We start from the raw sequence: 22,223 nt of genomic DNA on the forward strand, positions 1-22,223 counted from the left end.
CCATAAGTTTGAAAGTACAAATAGGTGTGGAAGAAAGATGCTGGAAGCTTTCTTCACGCCCTTTTCATTGGGCTTTCTAACTACGACTGGACGACCTTCAGTATTCATAAATGACGTATGAAGTTTGGCTGTTCGCTTAAATTCGGTTAACGTTTACAATGATCAATTCTTCGGGAAAAAGACAAATCTTAACATTCAGAAAATAATAGTAACAAAAATAAATAAAGCTATAACAACAAATGATATAAATAAATAAATTAATTCATGTCAATATGTATAAAGGTTGTGTTGCAATTTTCTATAATGGTAAATGTAAGATATAACATTCGATTATTGGCAAATATATAAATAATAAATAACAAGGCTGATAGCCTGTTCCAGTCTCGAAAAAGAAAAAGCGGGCGTCAACATTACCCTCCCAGACCTCGCTCGTCACCCACCCGGTCGGTGATCGTGAGGGCGATCGACAAAGCGAGAGCCTGGAACGGGCTACAAGGTTGATAACTAAGGAACCAATGAGTTACACAAACAATCCAATGAACCAATCAAAAGTCAAAGCAAATACCATTAATCCTCGAATTAGCGTCCGGGGAGCGCTTATTCGAGAGGGGCGCTTATCCGAGGTGGGGGGGGGGGGGGGGGGGAGCGCTTATTTCATTTTTCCCAAATCGTGGCCTGACATGATCCTTTTTTTAATACATCATGTGCGCGTTAACACCTGCATAAGCTGTTTATTGACATGAAAAGCTGATCCTAAAGTTTAAATCGCGGCACCGTTACTACTTAACGTGTTCAACGTGTTCACTAAACGTGTTCACAAACTGAAACAATGTACAAATCAAATACAACATGACGAAAACTATACATCCTTTCTTGTCTCATTACTTGTCCACGAAATGGGGGGGGGCGCTTACTCGAGGGGGGGGGCGCTAATTCGAGGATTTACGGTATATGTGGCTGAGGCGAAGCACGGGAAAACGTGTGCGAGCGCGTGACGATTCGTTTTGGTTTTACTTCTGATTGGATGACAAAGCAGTGCGAGTTTTTTAAGCCAATCGCGCAGCGTTAAGACCTATTTGTACTGCATGGAAGAGTTGGAAGGGAACGTTGAAACTAGACGTTGCTTAATCTGACGGTTGGCTACTTTACTGCTTTAAATTACTCCAAAGACAGCAAAAACTACACCAGGAGGACTAAACACAAGTACGCGTATATCTTAACTATATGGTTTAGTTCACGAGTTAGAGTGGAAAAACAATGAAAAATATGCGGTAACGAAAAAGTAGCAGCATGGTTCGAAACAAAATCCTTATAATAGTTACTCTGGAAGACAAAGAGGCTAGCGTGAGACTTGTGGTGGGACAATGGTTCATTTTTTAATTATTTCTCTAAACGCATCTCGCTCGTGCCTCGCCCTTTGCGCTTGCCTCGCATTCTCGTGAGACGCTTCCTTCCGCAAGGACGTTGCACCGTGATAAGTGGTGCACGTGCTATGTTCTGAGTGGCCAAAAGTACTGGTAATCGGAAATTAATATCTACGACGAGGTTGGACTTGTTTGGATTTACAGAAAAGACACATTAACTTGACTTGCATCTGTTATTGGAAGTCACTGTTATAATCGTCAATATCTACACCTCTGTCGCTTGTCCCTGTTCTGTTAAGTGACTGCTGTGATCCGAGAGAGCCTTGGGAGCTAAACCGGTTGAGTGAGGTCTGGGAACCATTCTTCACCACGTCCAGTCGAGAGGGCGGTAGTGCAGGATGAAGATCATTTTGGAAGGCCTGCATTGAAAAGTTCGGAGGGAACGTTGAAACTAGATGTTGCTTAATCTGACGGTTGGCTACTTTACCGCTTTAATAAATTACCCCTAAGACAGCAAAAACTACACCAGGAGGACTAAACATGAAAATAAATTTAAATTTACTATAATAAAATCTAACTTTTATTTAAAGGTACTCTAATCTAACTCCTTGGAGGACTAAAAGTTGAATAAATCTAAATGTACAACAATAAAATCTAATTTAACTAAAAGCTACTTTAACCTAACTACACTGTCTAACAAAACCTTGGATAGGAAATAAATAAATAGGTCTCTCTAGTCGTTCATCCGTCTGTCTGTCTGTCTGTCTGTCTGTCTGTTTGTCTACCAATCAGTCAATGAAAAACTAGAATTCAAAGCCATAGCCATGGGTAATCTGGATATCGGTGTACTCAGATTGGTAGGCGATTTTTTGCTCTAAGATACTTCATGTCTTGTTATCCTAAAAAAAATAGAGGGGCCAAAAGGCAAATTTGCTTTGAATTTGTGACAATTTTAGAAGGACTTGTTAAAATGTATAGAAAAACCACTAACAGATATTTGGTATTATTATTCAAAAAAGAGACTGAGATGTTTTTAACCCACTAATATATGTACCTTTTGCACTCGTAACTCAGAATGAACAATACCTCGATGTCTTGCTCCTCATCCATGGAAATAAGACTTTGAAATGCAGCTGTATAAAGCTCCAAGGCTTTGGCATGAAACAACATCTGGCCATGGAAGAAATTACTGAACACTGTCTGTAGACAGAAAAAAAAAATTAATTATCACTATTAGTATTTTAAGTGGAATGCATGCATGTATGATCATGATACAAAGTTGATACATAAAATTCTGTTGATCTAAATATTTTTTTTAAGAACTGGGTTGAAACCAAAATAAAGACAAATCCAGCTACATCCAAGTCTAGCATGTCTGTACCCAGGCTAAAAACAGGAACATTACAAGGCCCTGTACACATTCTTCCTTCAGTGTGTACTGCAGTTAATTGTAACAGTAGCTGAAATTCTAGGTGGAGGAGTAACACTGAGTTAACTCCTAACTCCAAGACACACCCCAGAACAAATGTCCAGAAATCATAGGATTGTAAGAAATAGGATGGTGTAGGAGTTAAATAAGTTATACACAATATTATGCGTGTGGACCAAATGGGGGAAATAAAGCTTGTCGCCATTGTTGTTGGTCTGTCATGAACTTTTACAATTGAATCTCACAGTCTTGCAAATTCTAACAAAAAGCATATTAAGTCATGCACTAGGTCATGAATACATTAACATGTTCTGAAGGTCAAAAAATTGACCCCACCCAGTATGGCTTGAATGCAAAACCCAGCAAACAGTCACAACCAACAATCTCAAAGAACAACTGTAAGCCAACTGTAAAAGGAACAAGACACCTTAAGCTCTTGATTTACACAATAAATTAAAAAGGTGTACATAATGAAATGCTCCTTTCTTGAGTTCATGAAATACAGAAACTGGTTGCAAATAAAGTCAGAAAAATTTACTTCTGTCATTTAATTCTTACCTTGATGTCCTCCATCTTCTTTCTTTCAAATTCCACCATTTGTTCTTCCAGTGTCTGTCTTGAGCGGTTGGCATCAACTGTTAGCTTCTGAAGGTCCTGCTCAGCCTGGAAAACATAGTGTGTGCCCAGTCAAACAATAGAAACCTTAGTCAAAAAAGAAAACCAGCTAAAGCTAAGGGAAATTCAAGACAGAGCTAAAAAAAAGTTTAATATCAGCTGTTAATATTCAAACTTCAAATCAGCAATTAATTTGAGTACTGTTATGTCTGGCTTCACCAGGCTAGCATCTGAGTTGCTGAATGCGTACATCTCTAGTTTTTATAACAATAAAAATTGGGTCAGTTCTATTCACCACTAGCCTTTTTGAGCCTCTTCAGTAAACCCATATGCTTGCCTCTGCTTTGGTATTATTAATTAGCAAGCAGTAAACATGATCATTAACATTTGGTGGTTGACATTAGCATTTCTCAGTAAACATTCACTGGAGACAGAAGGGCATTAAGGTGTTTTGCAAAAGGTGAACTATGATAATTTGTTATGACTGATGTGGCTCTTTCCCATTTAAAATGTTTACTTTATTTCTGGTTAATTTCCCAGTGTACATGCTCTTAGGATGCACCCTTTTCATGAAATCGTGATAAACCTTGGTTACACATGTAAATGTATCTTTGTGGCATGTTTCAATATCCTCTGTTCTGCTATAAAGCCTGATGGGAAATCAGAATTGTTTTAAAACATTCACATGAGATTTGTGAGAGGTATCCTCCAATGGAGATAAGGTTACCCACCTTCGACTATAATAACAACAGTTAGGGAAAATAATTGGAATTAAGAGTTTATGAAGACTAATTAAAAATAATAATCTCAATAGTTAATAACACTGATGATTTTATGTCAGGTACACGACTCATACAAAAGTAAACAGAAACAAAGATCACCAGCAGAAGAGGCTGCCCAATCCAGCATACACCAAATCTGCGAGCAAAACAACAGTTTGTGCACCCAGTTGGGTCTCTCAAATCAATGTATGGTGAATTTAATGTAGGTAAAAAGTGACATAATGTAATGCAATGTAGCATAGCACAGTGCAAAGCAGCATAGCACTGTAATAGCAACTATTGTACTGAACAGTTTGCCAACATAAGAAAATAATTGGTTACAATTAATTAAAGTGAATCACAATCCCTCCAGCATTATGATATGTTTCCTTAAATTTCTTCGGGAAGTATTTTAAGGATACAATCTTTCCCTTGTTTTTGGGCTCTTTGATTTTAAGTTTTTCCACTGCTTTACGTTTCAGCAATTCTTTCTCTCTGGATGCAGACAGTTCCTTTACATATTCCCTTGCATGTTTAACATTTGTGGCATTGAGGGACAGAGGTGGAGAAACCTTTGCCTGCATAAAGTCCACCTGACAAATAATATTATAAACATACATCATGATATGAACTTCTACATTGGCAGGGATGCAACAACAGGGTTGGTGAATGGTAAATTCGGGACCTTGTGAAAAGGCAAGACTAGCTTTTTTTACGAGCCCAAGACCTTTGTGAGTACAAGATGTTCAAATATCAGTTATAAAAACCAACAAACGAATCAGGACTTCAAGACTTTCTTAGTCTTACAAAGTATCGATACAGACTTATTGAAAAAACTGAGACTGCGAGATGTACTTAACTTCTCAAAATCAAGCCTAAGAAACCACTGAAATTCAAAGAAAATTTTGCGAGACTCATGGTTTTTGAAGGATCATTCACCACCCCTAATAGCACAGGTGTATATTGTAGGTATAGACCCCCAAGTTTTATATCAGGTTTCTCCCATGGGTGGTGCCTATGAGTAGGTCCACCCTAGGGTCAGAAATGTGAGCAGCATTGTTGGGAGAACAAGTTGGTGGTCACGACTGATGCAAGCTGACAAAGACCAAGGGGAGCAAGAATTTTAGCTAGGTCTGATATCTGTGTAAATTTTTCATTTTTCCCTTTCCTGAGCAATAGTGAAATACCATTGGCCAAAAACTAATTAAAAATCTCTTGTAAGTTACACATTTCAGGGTGTAGTAGAATTGCACTTTCATGTAGTCTCATGACATAGATATATAATTTACTAAGAGTAAATAAAGATCAGAGCTACATCCAACTGACGCATAACAACAATGAGAGACAAAAAATAGTTACATGTACAAATGACATCAAACCTTTTAAATGGAGGCAAATTAAATGCTGTGGTAAGACTACATGTACTCACCTGTGCACCCAGAAAGTCCTGTATTGCGGCAATACTCTCACTGACGCCAGCTAAACTTGCTTTCATTGAAGGGTACTCCTTGTCAGAATACATATCCACACTCCTGGACAGTTTCATGCCTTTTTCTTGTAGAGATTGTAATCCCCCACTAAAGGCTGTAAAGTCTCTAAGAAGTGTGCTGAAATTTCTCTCTGAAAGATTGATTCTCTCTGTTATTACCTTTAGTTCATGGTCTCTGAAATGCAATGACATACAAGTACAGTCAGTCAATGTCTACACTCAGTACAGAAGTACATGCTATAGAGTAGACAAGCTAGGAGACTAGCTTTGATTGTCTACTTTACAGAGATGCATTTTTCAGAGATCCAGAGGTGTCTGCTTCACAAAGGCAAGACTGAGGTATTCACCTTGGAGACATACTTGCCTTCGATAAGTATCCAACTTACAAAGGTGTCCAAATCAGAGAGGTATCAACCTTGAGAACATGTCTACAGTACATGTATGTACTCAAAGATGATAAAGACAAATTAGCTGCCATAACAGGTTTTGACTAACTGTTGTACAGCGAATTTCTGAAACTGACATTCCAAGTGTTAGCCCTTTGTCGGAGCAAGGTACAATGTGTAAATATGCTCTTTGCTCTGACCAAGGACTAATATTCAAAATGTTAGTTTCAAAAAATTTCTTTGTCACTTAATTTACCTTCATAATAATGTTATCAACACAGTTGAACCCCCATAAGTGACCACCCAAAATGTCAAACCTAAGTGGTCGCTTATGGGAGGTGATCGCTTACAAGAGCTTAGACCATACTGGGTCAAAATTTTGCCTTATTAGCATATGGTAACTGCAGAGACTTAACCTATGTGCTGAATACTGTACTTTGATTTTTATACTGTAGTTCTGTTTAAATGTTGGCTGCTCTTGAGAGAAGAGTGAATCAGAAAATAAAACCAAATTTCTGTAATTATAAGACATTTAAGGTCGTCTTTATTAAGACTGATAGAGTATAGTGTATGGTTGCTGAGGAGAGGAGGCTGTGACCAGGGGTTCGACTGTTATTAAGTGTTTCACTTGTCCACCAACACAGCACAGTAGGATTCCCTTTGTCTTAGAGTGGTGTCTACCTTGCAGGTCTATGTTCCTGCCCTAGAAACATGTCTGCCTTTAGTTAGAGAGGTGACCATCTTAAAAATGTGTCTGCCTCAGAGGAGAACCATCTTAGCAAGAGGCCTCTAACCTTCGAAACATCATACATATACATGTCTTCATTAAATAGAGAGGTGTCCACCTTGAGGAAATGACTGCCTTTGACAGTTTAAGTGGTCTGCCTTAAGGGACAAACAAGCTGACTGTACTTACGGTCACATGTGCAATATTTCAATGGAGTTGGGTAGATGTTTTCATTACTAAATTATTTCATAATTAGTAACTCAGCAATGAAAACATTTACCATCAGCATCAACAAAAATGGCAGGTGTGGCTGCTGAGTTACTCCTACGACGGCGAGAACTAAGCTTATACCACATGTGTATGAAAGTTTTGACAAGTTGATGTAAATTATTAATATTAATAACATAACTCGACTTATTATATATCAACCTTGCTTTTGTTTCACTTCTGATCTCACTCGGAGTGGAAGCGCTTAAATTCGACGAAGACTTCTTCATTTCCACTGGAAACTTAGCAGATTCTTTCCTGTAGAAGTTACGATCAATGCGATCGTGTCAACGACGCCGCAGAATATATTGCCAAGCAACGAATCTTTTGCGCTCTAAGTTATTCAAGACAGATTCCTTATGTTCCTCATATATATACTCGTAGATATGTCAGAAGCTAGATGCATTCACCGTAAAAGATTTCCAACGAATTCAGACCGATCGATGCCTTTCCCACCCTTCGCCCGCCATCCTATGATGACAATGCTCACCTGTGTGGGGAGGTGAAGAAAAATTTTCTTACAGCCACACATGCGCAATAGTAACCGCTTTGCTGGTCGCCATTTTGTACCTCCAGGTGCAAAGCTTTTCAGCGAGTAAAACAGCATTTATATTTGTCAGAATCTTTTATATTTACTGCTGTCTACTTCCAAAGACTGTAATTGATCGTAAAGTACGTCGATAAGGGCTTTAATGTGGCGGATTTTCACGTTGTCGGGCTGACGACAAGGTCCTTTGCTTTCACGTGCTCAATCAGGTAAGTCATTGAAACCGGTTGTTTGTGTTTAGGGTGTTTTGCGACGTTGTTTGACGCGAAGAAAAGACGGAAATCGCGTTACGGAACAGTCAGCTTAAGAGGAAGTTATCGTTATTGATTCAGAGAAGCTTAGCGGCGAAAAAAAACTACAGCCGGCGAGTGTGCTAACAAAATTCCACCGGTTCATGAACATGCAGAAGTGAAAATCAATCTGAGCTGAAAAAAGGAACTATTGGCTTTTCTTTTACTGTTAAGTGTTTTAGGTTCCACATGGTTGAATTAAGTAGATCCTATCATGTTAATCTAATAAGTCATACCAAAACAATCACAAAAAATTTGTAATTTACTTTCAATCATTGGGTAAATAGCCTGATAACAGATTGCAGTGTAACCTTATTTGTACCTACGCATTGCCGAGAGAGCAAAATGTGGTTCTGACCTCATGTACCATTTACACAAGAACCTGTTTTTTAAGACCAAATAGTACACTTCAGCTAACCAATGAACCCTAAACAAATGACATATTTATTTATTTCCAAATACTTGCTTTCCATCAATATCATGACTCTTAGCAAGGTCATTTCCTTGTGTTCAAGGGCAGGACATAGTGAAGCCTGAAATCTGGCCAGGTTAATGTGGTGCCCCCTTGAAAATAGACATTAAAGGGATGTTACAACAAGTGGTGTGTGTATGGGCTTTCATAGTTATGAAAGTTGTGCGGATGTTTTTGTTGTTGACCTGGTGTTTTTGTTTGTCTGTGTGATTGAAATATGACAAAATGTTTATGATACTGGGGGTGGCAAGTTATTCGCATTTTATTATAATGACGATATAGTTCTTATTTTTTTCATTTTCCTCCATGTTTGTATAGTTGCAAAATAAAAATAATTCTAGCACACAGTCTCACAATGCAATAGCGTGTCCCTTCAAATAATCTGGCTAATTTTATTTCAATAAGAAGTTTCTTTGATAAAGATTTGGTAATAAAAATCAGCAATAAAAACGAATGATGTTTCAACCTCTCCAAGGTCATGTTCAAGTTCAAGTAAAATATAAAATAGCATACAAATATAAAAGTCTAAAAAGTAAATGGGAATTTAAAAACCTTAAAGCATGTTAACATGCATAATTATCTAAACAAATAGCTTTGCACAAATTGAGTGACACTGTTTGTTAAGCATTGGTTTCAGTTCCTTAATGAAAAGCATTTCAAACATGAGGCAAAGATGAGACCAACTGAGGAAAAAGCATGGCATTGAACCAGATAACATCATGTGAAGTTTTAACATCCTAAAAAAGTGTGAGAACAAACTGGATTGCTTCATCTTAATCAAATTTGGTTTTGACATTCCGTTCTCTATTATAATGTAGTTTCTAATGGTAACCATAATGTAAGGTTGTACTTTACAAGCACCAGTCAGTATTTATTAAGGCAAGGTCTTTTTCAAACAGGGTCTGTATCACTTTACAGCTGGGAAAGGAGTCAAAATAGTTCAAGGTATCTTTCCTGGTCACCTGCTTTGATCTGTAATCTGTAGTGTTTAGGCAGGCAAAAATATGCCATAAAAGCGATATGTCGGTGTCATCATGATGCCATTGTCAAGGTGATTATGAAAATATTCTGCAAGTCCTTTATAGGAAGGTCTTGCAGAATATTTTTATGGGACTCGCAGATTATTTCTCTTATGAGCTCGACAGTGGTATCATGAAGACACTGTTACCTTTCACACTGCAAAGGTCTACTTTGTTTTAATGTATGAGGAATTTTGGCAAATGAAAAGTACCAAAAAAAAAAAAAGTGACGTTAACATTTTGTGAAATAAGATTTCCTGAAAAAAGGAATATAACTATGTGAAAAAGTAATTTGACCTGGTTTCAGTTCCACTGTTAACTTGCATGTGTACAAGGTAAAAAATACAGCCTTACAGATTGAGGAAGACTGTGTAACTGCATGAGCTACAGTGGCCAAGAACTGTTTTGTTTGTATTCCTTGGACATCATGATTTTTATTATTTATGTTACACAGATTCTGTAAGATCCTGGGCTTTAAATGCAAAGAAGGGGAGCACCTCCCCCACGGGGATTCAGAGACAGACCATTCCCTCCCCCACCACCACCAGATTATTATGATGAATTTGATCACCGACCACCTCCTTCACCTCCATGGGAGCACCGCAACCACTTTGGACATCCGCCATCACCACCACCTCCACCTGGACGGCCACCAAGATTCTGGGATGACCAGCCTTTGACACCACCTCCTCCTTGGGTCAGAGATGATATTGATGGTCCTTCCAGACCTGCACCTTGGGATAAGGACTATCCTCCACCACGTTCATTTGCTGATGATGACTTTGACATACCACCCCCTCCTCCTCCCTACCCTTCGAATGGACCTCCTAGGGGAAGAGGGAGACGCGGAGATGGACGAGGTGGCAACCGAGGTAGAGGTTTAGCTGGTGGTAGGGGGGATGCTTCATCTAGAGGAACGATGGCCCCTCGTGGTGCAAATCAAACAAGGGGTGCCCCTGCTAGGGTAGCAAGTAATGGTAGGGGTGCAAATTCAGCAAGGGGAGCTCCTAGTACATCAAGAGGAGCACCTAACAGGGGAGGGCCTAAGAGAGGAGCACCAAATAGAGGAGCCCGTGGAGGAACAAGCACTACAAGAGGTGCCTCTAATGGAAATGGATTAGCTAATGGAAGAGGTGGAAATACAGTCAGCAGTGGTAGAGGTACAGCCAAATGGTTGAGTGCTGTTAGGGGCGGTAACTCTGGTAGAGGTGGTTCAACCACACCAGGAACTGTCGGAAACATGAACAGCAATCAGTCAACCCCAGGAACTAATGTTGCAAAGCCAAATAATCAAAACTCTACAACAAATCCAGTTTCAAACACTGGTCAAGTGAATCACACAAATTATTATTCAGCAAAGCAGAAAGAAAAGAGTACTGTGGTTAAAGGTATGTCGAAAGGACCTGAGATAAGGGGTATGAATATAAAGTGGAGGGTTGCACTAAAACTGGAACAAGTCGAAATTTGCTTTGGACAAGTACATGTACAGGGCTCCACACTAACTTTTCAACTTACTAGCCCAGTGGCTAGTGACAACCTAGATGTTACTAGCAAAAAAATTTTACTGGCCAAGTGTTGACCTTGGCTGGGTGTAATAACAGCAGAATTACTAGCAAGACTTGAAAGCACAATCCAAGCAACTCTCTTTAATACATATTGTTGGTAATTACATTGTACTTAAACCAGTTCCAATAATACAACAACAAGATATATTATATTTATAAAACAATGTGAAAAATGAAAAAGAGCACATTAGCATTTTGATGGTGGACGTTTGAGACTTAGGGCCTGATTACATGGCGAATTTCAGCCTGGCTTCTGAAATAAATTCTCATGACATCAAATTGGCGATTACATGAAGAAGGATTCAGCCCGGGCAAATGGACTGAAAAGTCTGAAAAAATTTCATGTAATCGAAATGGAATTTCAGCCCGGACTGAAAAGCAGGAAACAAGATGGCTGCCGCTATGAAGTAGAAGCGATCTCAGTGGAATAAAGGCGATAAAATAGAGAATCTCTCTAATTTCAAAGCTTAGATGGAATATAAGAACATCGAGACAAGGTTAAACAGCACGAGGCTGTCAGGGAGGCCATGAACTTGGCAAGCTTGAGGACATATTTCCTTTCTATAAAAGTACGTCTTTCTGGCTGAGAGACAGGTTTTGTTTCAGTTCCATCATCATTGTAGGGTGTTACTATCCCAAAAAGTTAAAAATTGAGCGCCAACAAAAGGTCAAACTATGAGAGAAGCAATGCGCCTATTTTCACGATTCGTGTTCTCTGCGCCATTTTGATTCTCTGGAGACTTTTTGCACACAATTTCATATTTGGCGCCGAGGCTAATATTTCAGCCCAGGCTGAAATTTGTTATGTAATCGCAACAAAATTTCAGCCCCCCTAGCTGGGCTGAAATTCGCCATGTAATCAGGCCCTTACACTTTCTTCCTGAGTGGGTCGTTTCTTTTCAGAACTCTGGTTTTTTGGCTTTTTCTTTAGTACTGCTGGTAAAGAACCCTCTTATATCCATTATAGAATTTTAAGGGAAAAAATCAATGCAGTTTTGCATTCGAAACCTCTTGACCAGTTGACATATAGTTGGCACACCTTGGGTCATGCTTGACTGGTAATGTTAAACACAAGGGCGAACCAATTTATCACTGAATTGCACTGGTTTTAATTTTGTTCAATGGCCTTGTGTTTTCCTCACATCAAATCTCTCAAGCCAACAGATCACAAAGAAAAATCCAGTGATTATCCCAAAAAAACTTTCAGGACTCTGTTTTTCTTTGAGACTTTGTTGTAAAAATATCGAGACCCCAAGACATCATGATTTTAACAACTGTCGAGACTTCTTCAGTCTCTTCACAGACAGGAGCTGTAGAATTCAAACTGTTTCAAAAGCAGCATTAGCAAAATTTGGCTGCTAATAAATGTCAAAGGAAATAAATCTTTCTCATGTAATTATTTTTGCAGTGGTAAGTTTTGTCAGTATAGACACAATGTTAAATCACCTATATGTTGTTGTGCTAAATGAAATGTCATCCCTTTACAGTTCTGCACGATTTTGTGCATGATTTTATCACAATACTCATGTTTTGTGCTACTAATTTTGTAACAAGGAAAGAACATTGATGTGTGCTTTCAGAAAATGCTGTCTTGTTTGTCAAATATTTCTTTTCACATAATAACATGTTCAGTTTTTATACCCTTCCAAGTACCACACAGCGAAAAGTAAACATGATACGACCACAATGAAATTCTGACCTTGTTTCCGAGAAAAGTGTTAGTGTTTGTCTTCCGTGAGGAAGACAGATACTAGTTCGGCCAATTTCATTTTGCTTACTAGCCAAAGTGGCTGGTGGAGATCAGAAACCTACTAGCCAAAACTAAATTTGTACTAGTCTGTGGCGAGTTGGCTACCGTTAGTGTTGAGCCCTGCCTGTACATGAAACTTCACCTCAATATACATGTACTTCCTAAAGGATCCCCTACCAGGTGATCTTGCAGCTCAAATGTACTACGTTCTTCATCGTTAGCATGCATTTTTGCCTGCACTACTTTTTAACTTCTTTCTTTAATTCCTATTTGCAGCTGCTATTCCAGGACAAGCAAACTTCATTTCATTTAAGAACAGTCTCCAAGAATGCTGTCAAAAGCAGCAGTTGCCTGTTCCTTCATATGCCACATGGAAAAATAGTTTTGGCTACTCAGCTAAGGTTGAGGTGGCGAATAATATCTTTAAAAGTGCAGGAATCCAAGGAGATCGCAAAGAAGCTGAGCAGGGAGCTGCTTACACTGCTCTAATAAATCTTGGGTTGATTGACTCTTCAGTGAAGTTTGATGTGAAAACAGCTGCAGGTACAGTGAAGCTAGATAACATTATTCCGATAATGACGAGACCAAAGAGAAACAGTGAGCTTTGTTTCTACGAGACCCTCAAAAAACTCAGTGTTTCTCTTGGAGCAGGTCAAAGTGTTTGGTCATAATATTCATACCTTCCAAATGAAAAAAAACAAAACAAAACAAAACGCTCTGATTTTTTCCACAGCAGTCTAAAAACTGAAAGCAACATGATTTTTTAACACTCTCCAATTCTTGGAGGGTTTGAATTTAGCTTTGAGATATCCTTCCCTTAAACAAATTAATGTTTTCTAGACAAACAATTCTAACTATTGACTCCTGAACATAGAAAAAACATTGAATATAGACTAAAAGTTAGCTTTTCAGAACAGGAGCAAACCACTTTCATCGGATGGTCTGCATCTTTCAATAAAATGCAAGCTCTACAACAAACATTCAGTGGAAGGGGTATGTTTTTTTCTCAAACAACATAATGCCAGGGTCCGAAATTAACTTTTTCTGGCAGGCGCCAACTGGCGACTGAAAGTTTTTTTTTCAATCGGCAAATGGAAAAATGTGGTCACCAAAAAGTGTCAATAAAATTTTTCATTTGCAGCGAAACACAAACCTAAATTTTTGGTCGCCACGGGCTTGCCGGCAAAATATTTGGAATTGATGTGATCAGGAATCAAACCAGTGCTGAAATCATCTTTTGACCACTTTGACAGAACTACATTTCCACCTTTTGACGCCCAGAGAATATCAAAATCTTCATGTAATTTCTTTGTGGATGTTCCATCTCCACCTTGTAATAAATTACAGAAAGATTTCAGAACATCTTTGGACACCACATCGCCTGAATAAATATTCATGGCGAAAGAATGCACGGGGCCTCCTATGGTATCATGTAGACCCTGGGCCATCCTTTGTAACTTTCTCATCATTACTGTTTGTTGGTGGACTCTTGTACTTGTACATTGCAATTTCCATGAGATTAAATAGTTGATAGTGACTTATCAAACTACCTCCCTTAATAATCATGTCCTTTTCAATGCAGTATTATTTCCCTTGGGAGATTCTATAGTGTAGATGACACCATCATTCATCTTGAACGCGATCACAAACACACTCACAAAGTCAATTTTTATCAACAAAATTACCTGTGATAACAATAGGGTGACAGGCCTACACAACTCCTATCCACGTGTCATAGCGGCTTTGAAAGTTCTGCTCGAACTAGCATATCTTTAAGGATCTGCCCCTTTTGTACAACAAAGGATCTTTGAATATTTCACTAAGTAACGGTTGAAATGGAAAGAGATTAACAAGAGCACAAAATCCTCTGCTTCCTGAAACTATGAGATCATTTCCTATATATGTACATTAACAATGAAGCTTTTCACAAATCAAATCAACTGCCTCTCAACAGACTCAAAAGCAACTTAGTTTAGTGATGGGTCTGTACTTGAATCTGTCTATCTGGAAACTAGTTTTAGACTATCCATTTCACCTCCCCCTGGAATTTCCTGGGCCTTTGCCCCCTCCCACCCCTTGAAAATTTTAAGTCTCTCTGTGGTGGGGGTATGGAGATTTTCTGCCACCGCACATTTATAGAACATGTTTGAGTGTTGACATTTGCTTAGTACGGTTTCTTAAACTTTATACTATCACTAACACTAACATTTACCATACAGCAAAAGATGTATGCCAGGCCCCCAATTATTTTGTCTTTTCTCTAATTTTTAAATGGCTTGGAAAGAATACTGCCACATTAACATGGTTTTACCTTATCAATATTCCCTGACAAAAGCTATGTTACTCTTGCAGTGATCAAGCGACCTGCTATAGACAACAGTATGATTCATGATTCTTCTGGAAAACGGATCAAACTTGATTCAACATCGCCTGTAGCCACCTCCTTCAAGAGCAGACTTAATGAATTCTGCCAAAAGTTTCGCCTTTCCATTCCATCCTACGACACTGAGAAAGTTGAGAATGGCAAAGGGTTCATTACCACTGTCGTCTTCAACAACAAAGTTTATAAAAGCAATGGTCCACAGACAACTAAAAAGCAGGCAGAACAGAATGCAGCTCAAGTTGTTCTTCACATGTTGAACCAGTGTCCCCCGCCAGCTCCAAGTTTTCACGATTATATTGAACAGTGCAGGCAGCTTACTTCAACACAGAATAAAACCACAGAATCCAGTGCTGCTGAGACGTCTACTGCTGCTGTTTCCACCACAAGTAAGGCATACTTTAGTTGTAAAAAGTAATAAGAAATAACTTTGTAAATTTTTAAAATAGCATTCCAGTACATGTAAGTTGGCATGATGGCCTGATAGTTAGTGTGCTGGCCTCTGGATCGAGTGGTATGAGGTTCGAGCCCTAGCCAGGCTCTCAGACAAGACACTTTACTCTCCTAGCACCTATCTCCACCCAGGTGTATAAGTGGGTACTGGCAAATTTAGTACTGGGGTCAGCCCTGTAAGGACTGGCATCCTATCCAAGGGGGAGTAGAAATACGCCCGGTCGCTTCATGGTACAGAAACCGGGAAAAGCTCCTGCTTAACCTGGTAAGCCACTTGCCCGCCTTAACTGTTCACTACATGTATGTAATCCACAGTCATTCCATAGGCACTGTTCAGAAATAGTTGCCATTGATTTTCAACATTTTGAATTTATTTCCTTTATGAAGAAAGTAATGTTTTACTTAATTAGTCAAAGTAGAAACCAAATGTACATGCAAGACTGTAATTTCATGGAAATCTCTATTCATGCACCTTTGATTTTAGAACTCTAGCCATAACCTTTTGTCTGTTTAACAATCATTCTGACATTTCAGTAGCATACATTTTGAGCCAATTGTTGATGTCATGATTAGTGTTGTCAGTATTATTGTTTTGACAACTGGGTTACACAAAAGCTTGCATGGTGGCCTTGGAGAAAACAGTCTATTCTAATAAAGGACACCCAAAGACGAGAAACAGTACCATGAGAGGTAAAGTGTACATGTACTGTGTAAGCTCAAAATCACTTGAGTCGAAAGCTTACAGCAACAAATACACTCTTTTTCTATATAAGAATATACATATTTTATAAGAATATTGAGGCTGAAATTTGCGTAATGTTAAGAAAATTAGAATATTGTAAAAATAAACCCGAGGCTGAGATTTTGAAAAGAATTTAATTTTGTGTGTAGAAAGTTTCTTAAATTCAGTACATTTATATGTTTTTATCTAAACTGTATAAAATTCTTCTTTTCTCTAAACGGCAAAACTAGCCAAAAAAAAAAAAAATCGACAAAAACAGTAGTAGCGGTACGTTCGATGCTTATAACATTTCTGCATGTGTTTTATCAGGCTTTATTATATAGCTCTGTCTCACAAGGTTTAAGAACTACCAAATTCACGAATTTGATTGGTTGAAATCGATATTGAAAGCGGTTTAGATTTTCCCATCTAGGCTGGCATCTAGACCGGTAATGTTTTGCAGTAAAAACGTTGCAAACTAAAATGCAAGATCATTGTCTATTTTCTTCTACCAATATTTATTTATGGAAGTGCCAAAAAGCCTGATGAGAAAAAAAAAGTAAAGAGGACGCGCAAACTTTGGCAGAATTAAATTCAGCTAATCGCTGTTCGCAAGCAAAATGTCAGTTAGTACAAACCAGTTAAATTAAATTAAATTCTTGCTGTTTGACGCATAATAAAAATCTTATTAACCGAGCTTAGTAGGTCTGTATGGGAAAATCTTGACCACGGTTGTGTGTACAGACCTCACTGCATTTGGTCTGTACTCGCGACCTCGGTCAAGATTCTCCCATACAGACCTCCTGCACGGTTAATAAGAGCTAATTATTTCCTGCAGTCTGGCTCTAAACTTACTTCAACGCCATCAATGTGGGTAAAACGGAAATGTCATTCGCTATAATGTGAGGATATCCACAAGACTATTTTCAGCCTAAAATCGGCAGAAAAAATAAGAACATTCAGACTGAACCGGAAAATTATTCTTACTTAAAAAAAGAGCGTAACTCTTTCAATCCATCGCTCAAGATACAAGTTCTCCATACTGATTGTCACGTGTTTCCTTAAATATCAGTTTGGAGAATTTGGTGGTAAATCGAGACTTCCCTAAATTATTATTTTTTGATTCTTGTTTTACTCAGCGTCAGAAATTCAAGTGTGTAGTCATGTAGATTACTTTGAACTATCCCCAAACAATCGAGTTGGCGTTTTGCTTTGCCGAGAGTCTTGGTCAAGGTGTCTCTGGAAAAATCTTTGCACGTATATTGGTAGTGCTTCATTGGTGTTGTATCCTATTTCCTTACATTGTTGGAAACTTAGTCTGCTTTGTGCGAGAAAACCCGTGGCAAAAATTTTAGACTTCACAATTACACAAGAGTTTCCCTGGTGTCTTTCTCTCTCTCTCTTAGCCTGCGAGCGGGCTCTCTTTCTTGAAGCAACTATGCACAAAACGGAAGGGCTGTGGGATCTAGAACGTGTAACATGCGCACGAGCAGGATAGTCTCCATTCGCGTCTCCCACGTTCCACGCGATGACTATTGGGGGCGGGTCATGTGGCGGGGAAGCGACTACTGAAAGTATTGAATTAGTAGCGTGTCATGTTACGTTGTGTTAGATTACATCAACACGTTTTGCTTTTGTTTCTGGGCGTTCAACGAGACTGGAAGGAGGTTTTCTTCATTTCTGTGGATTCCTTAAACTTTGCGTGACAAAAATCAAATGATGTCTCGGAATTCTGGGATTACGAGGATCGCTGTAGAGCACAGTCTGTTTTTACACAGTCTTCAGGTAGAAACTGAGATAGACAATGGGAAGAGCAGGCGGCCGACATGTCAGTGACACAACCTTGACACGCAGACAAACTTAGTCAGCTTATCACCTTGGCATGTCTTTTTTTCATCTGAATCATTGTCTGAAACATTGTCTGATATGAAACAGTGTCTGGTCTGGTTGTCAGGTCCTGTACAGACGCGTGGCACAGTAATTAAGAACCTCCTAGTTGTTGTGCTCGCCATAAAGGACAAGAAAGCCTTCAAATATACTTTGAGTTATTATTCAGTGTGATTTTCACCGAGTGATAAGAACATAACCAACAACGAAGTACCGTATACTTGAGGAGTGTTTTGGACAAAGCTACTTTTCATCGCAAGATTCCTGCTGTGTAGTATTTTTGTCTATTTTTATCCTTGAAATAAAGCATGCTTTAATGGCGGGGATGAGAAGGTTGCACCTAATCCAGAGTAATCTGCCTGGGAACGTATGTGCTGAATGTTCTTCACCAGTTAAAAAACTATTGTAACGTTCTTTGCAAAACACGAAGACTAAAAACCACTTTGCTTGGACGCGCCGTGCTAACACATTCCTTCACCAGCGTTCGTGAGGCATTTCAAGTAGCTTCTCATGAGCGTGGTTGGATATTGAAACAACTGCATTGAGACTTCCGGAACATATCGACATACATGTATCGTATTTTATTGGGAGGTAAACGCTCGATCTCTGGTGACTATTTGTCATAATTGTCGAGCGAGTATTTCAAACCCAATGTCAAATACCAAGCCCTCAAACGCGTTTTGTCCTTTGTCCTGTTTCGATCAAATCTGAAAATTATTTCGTACATAAGCTCTGCCTTCTGAGAGATGTTTTAGACTTTTTTCAACATCACAGAACAAGTAGGCTTAACCCCACATCTTGCCCGACAACTTTGCGGGGTTTTGAGATAGCCGATGCACGTTTCCCTTTCATAAACGGTCGTTGCCATTTTCGCGACGCGTAGAAATTTTTAACTATCAAAGAATTTTTTCCCCCTAAATTAAAGAAAAAAAAAGCTGTAAGTCACTACGCAGTATCGAACCCAGAATCTCTCGCATGCTAACATCCCTCTCTTACCACTACACCACCAGGTTTATCCGCCAAATCCCCGCAAAATTTAATTAGAAAAGGTGACTTTTTTATGCATGGCATATATGGTATTGCCCTAACCAGCAAATGAAAGCTAACCGCAAGCAAACCAGTGTGAAAGTGAACAATTAGCATTGGGTGAGTACTTGTTAGTCTTCACCAAATTATAACCACTTTCAATCTAGTCCAGGCCTAAACTAGCGCAGGTATGGCATCGGCCATTCCGAAAAGCTCGGTTATCAATCATGACATCGACTGTTTACGAAAGGGAAATCAGGTTCGCTGATGGTAAGGATATCTAAGAGAAAATGATTTGAATTTGAGAAAACCGTGCTCGAGATAGGGAGGTTGTGCTTTACTTTTTTTAGCAGGGTCATTATCAAACAAAGAAGTATGTGTGTGTGTGAAGTCAGGGCCAGTGTAATTTGTCTAAGCTTAGTCTAGGCATGCTTGGCACGTGTCAATGAGGAATAGGAGAATTTATACCTTATGATGCGGAATTCAACTTTGAGACTAATCCCAGATTATCCTTGAACCTAATGGGCAACACTTATAGACACGCGCCCACGGTGTTCATTTGATGAAATCCGGCGGTATTTGTTATCGGTACTTGGACGGTTTACGAGGGGTAATAGAGAAAATTTGTGGCTGTAACGGACTCCATAAAACAACAAGAAGGGTGTACTTAAACAATTTGAGTAATATTAAAGCGCTATGTCAACTTTGCATGACGTAGCAGTCAAAGTTGAAAGTTTTAGTGGCGTTTGTTCAGTTTGTAGTCACCCGATGTGATAGAATCGGGCGCAGTAACGAGGAAGATTCTTAATGGCTTGCAGTTTTGTACTCGTTTGTGACAATTGAAACGGCAATTACCACACCAGTGCAAATAGTTAGGTAAGCAAAAACATTTAGCCAGAGCGCGCGGGAGAGCCGTGCAAGTTAGCTCACGTTAGGTTTTGGTATCGAGTGTTATTGACTGAAAAATGCGTCTTTACTTCAATTTTTTAACCAAGTAATTAGTCATAATCAACAATCATCTCGTGTACAGCTGCTCAGTGAAAGCTGTTGCTCTTTGTGAACGGTAATCGTGTTCTTCGTGTTCGGTGGGAGTTGTCAAAGGGCACTGAAGTAAGCTCGTCCCCAGGGTTTCCACGTCCGTTCTTGTAGAGATCCTGGGAACGAGGTCGGTGTTGAGGACACGACATCAGTCTCATTCATGGTCATTCTGTTTTATATTTAATTGATTCCTTCTTTGCTTTCAGCAAATACAACTGTTGAGCAGATTTCCACAGCTGCAGCTCCAAACTTATCCACACCTTCAGTTCAACACTCTTCCATCCCAACAGTGCAGAAGATTTCTGCGCCTGTCTTACCACCCTCAGAGCCACTGACCGCGGCCAAACCGACCATGTTCACATCACACAAGAACAAGCTTCAGGAATATTGCCAGAAGTCCCGGCTCGACATGCCTGTTTACTCCAGTAATCGAGAAAATGGCGTCTTCACCTGCACGGTGAAAGTAGCGGGATCAGCATACACAAGCAGCGGCTGCAATACCAAGAAAGGTTCCGAACAAACGGCTGCCAATGTGGCGCTGAAAGCTTTGGGAATCGTTTAACGCGTTTACAGGATTCGTACGTAATTTTTATTGCGTTTTATCAAGGTTTGGACTCAGGAAGGCACAAGGTATGGAGAGTAGTATAGACCTTGTACGAGACTTGTTCGAGACTTTAACCCATGCGATATTGGAGTGACACGAGGTATTTGGCCTAGGAATGTTTTTGCTACCGGGTGCCATTTTGGACAATACGGTCTCCAGTGATCAAAGGCGAACTTTACCGAGAAGTCCCGCGTATTGCTCGAAGGGCGTTCGGACTCGCTTCGGAAAATCGTAGTCCAACATGGCGCCCAAATGGGTTGTTTATGAAGTGCTCGCTTTGTTCTGTCAGATGTCAACTGCCGAATCGAATCTTTATGGCTTCTTTTTTATAGGATCGCATGTTTGCGTTTGCAAGTCATTTACATTCTTTTCCTCGTTTCAGTGGGAGAAATAATTCTCCTCAAAGGCAGGGTACTTTGCTTTAGCACTTGGAGGATTTTTCGATTTTAATAGTGACTGAGAAATGTTAAATTAACAGAACAATTTTCACAAACCCAGGCTTCAACTGAATCTGATTTTTAGTCTGTGAAATGCTGGTTTTAATCCCGTAGTTTGATCGCGTTCACATGTGCACCTGTTGTATGTTATACTTGGCGGCTACGGAGACATTCTAATTTGTTGCGCAGTTTTTTTTTTTATCGTTTTTAATCGGAGTTTCATTTGTGGTTTCACATGTCGTGATGTGAACTGTAAATGTGCACAGTTGACTGAAAAGTTAACACTGAGGCCGAATCTAGGAAGGAATCGGGGGGCTTAACGGCTAAACCTGTTTGCAAATTCGTGTTGAACCGCAATGTTTAACATTCGTTTAATTGCCTCTCTACAGTGTTAACTGTTTTCATCCAAAGTTAAAGCAGCTTTGAAAATGACGCGGTGGGAGAACTAATCATATCTGGCCAATCAAAACCACACAAATCATGCAGTGAACCAATCAGAATCCGAACTAGTGCATGCAACCGGTGCCTAAGCGCGGGAACACATGCAAGCCGATCAAGCGCGGGAAAACGCTTTACGCTGCTGTTCCTGATTAGTTGAAAGCAGAAAGTGAGTTCTGATTGGTTATAGCATGTTACGTAGTTATTCAGTCAGTGGTGGGTGAAACTTTAAACTTCTCAGTTTCGTATTTTCAAAAACGTTTCAAATCCAGATGATACGGCCCATACTGGTCGGCTTACTCTTATGTAGGGTTCGTGTCAATATTGTTAGGTACCATTTAACTCAAGATGGTTCAGACTCCTACGTATCTCCACAGGCTTCCTTTGAAATTCTACTTAACATTGGGTAGTTGTAAATTGGAGGTAACATTTACACTAGCTTATAAAGTAAGTCAGGTACATCAATTTCTAGTAGAAAAGTCGTCGATAGTTGGACAACGTTTTTGTCGAAAGTTGTATGTAGTGAACTTGTTTGGAATAAATTCCCTATAGACTGAA

The 22,223-nt window shown here is 39.3% G+C and overlaps 1 protein-coding gene and 1 pseudogene across 3 annotated transcripts; one reads left to right on the top strand and one right to left on the bottom strand.

The window, feature by feature from the left end:
- Nucleotides 1-1,351: 1,351 nt before the first annotated feature.
- Nucleotides 1,352-7,517, bottom strand: LOC110042275 (CBY1-interacting BAR domain-containing protein 1-like; annotated as a pseudogene). Its single transcript, XR_016209822.1, has 6 exons — nt 7,201-7,517; nt 5,599-5,833; nt 4,592-4,762; nt 3,352-3,567; nt 2,451-2,564; nt 1,352-1,783 (listed from the first exon to the last, which is right to left on the bottom strand). The product of XR_016209822.1 is annotated as a CBY1-interacting BAR domain-containing protein 1-like (transcript).
- A 70-nt stretch (nt 7,518-7,587) lies between these two features.
- LOC110042268 (uncharacterized) lies at nt 7,588-22,223 on the top strand. Of its 2 annotated transcripts, XM_020747630.2 has the most exons (6): nt 7,588-7,794; nt 9,247-9,292; nt 9,821-10,754; nt 12,958-13,224; nt 15,034-15,450; nt 20,393-22,223. In XM_020747630.2, the coding sequence occupies exons 3-6, from the start codon at nt 9,845-9,847 to the stop codon at nt 20,746-20,748; spliced, it is 1,950 nt and encodes a 649-aa protein (XP_020603289.2). In that variant the 5' UTR covers nt 7,588-7,794; nt 9,247-9,292; nt 9,821-9,844; the 3' UTR covers nt 20,749-22,223. The 2 variants fall into 2 exon arrangements, with proteins under 2 accessions (XP_020603289.2, XP_020603290.2); XM_020747631.2 differs by lacking the exon at nt 9,247-9,292.

This window comes from Orbicella faveolata, unplaced genomic scaffold, assembly GCF_042242905.1.
Source record: "Orbicella faveolata isolate gen_17 unplaced genomic scaffold, um_ofav_v1 contig_3, whole genome shotgun sequence".
Classification (NCBI taxonomy): domain Eukaryota; kingdom Metazoa; phylum Cnidaria; class Anthozoa; order Scleractinia; family Merulinidae; genus Orbicella; species Orbicella faveolata.

Bases quoted from the DNA above. Each gene is read 5' to 3' on its own strand.
- LOC110042268 (XM_020747630.2), top strand. From the start codon at position 9,845: ATGCAAAGAAGGGGAGCACCTCCCCCACGGGGATTCAGAGACAGACCA. The intron at 10,755-12,957 runs GTATGTCGAAAG...TCCTATTTGCAG, and splicing joins AAAGAGTACTGTGGTTAAAG to CTGCTATTCCAGGACAAGCA. The intron at 13,225-15,033 runs GTACAGTGAAGC...TTACTCTTGCAG, and splicing joins TGATGTGAAAACAGCTGCAG to TGATCAAGCGACCTGCTATA.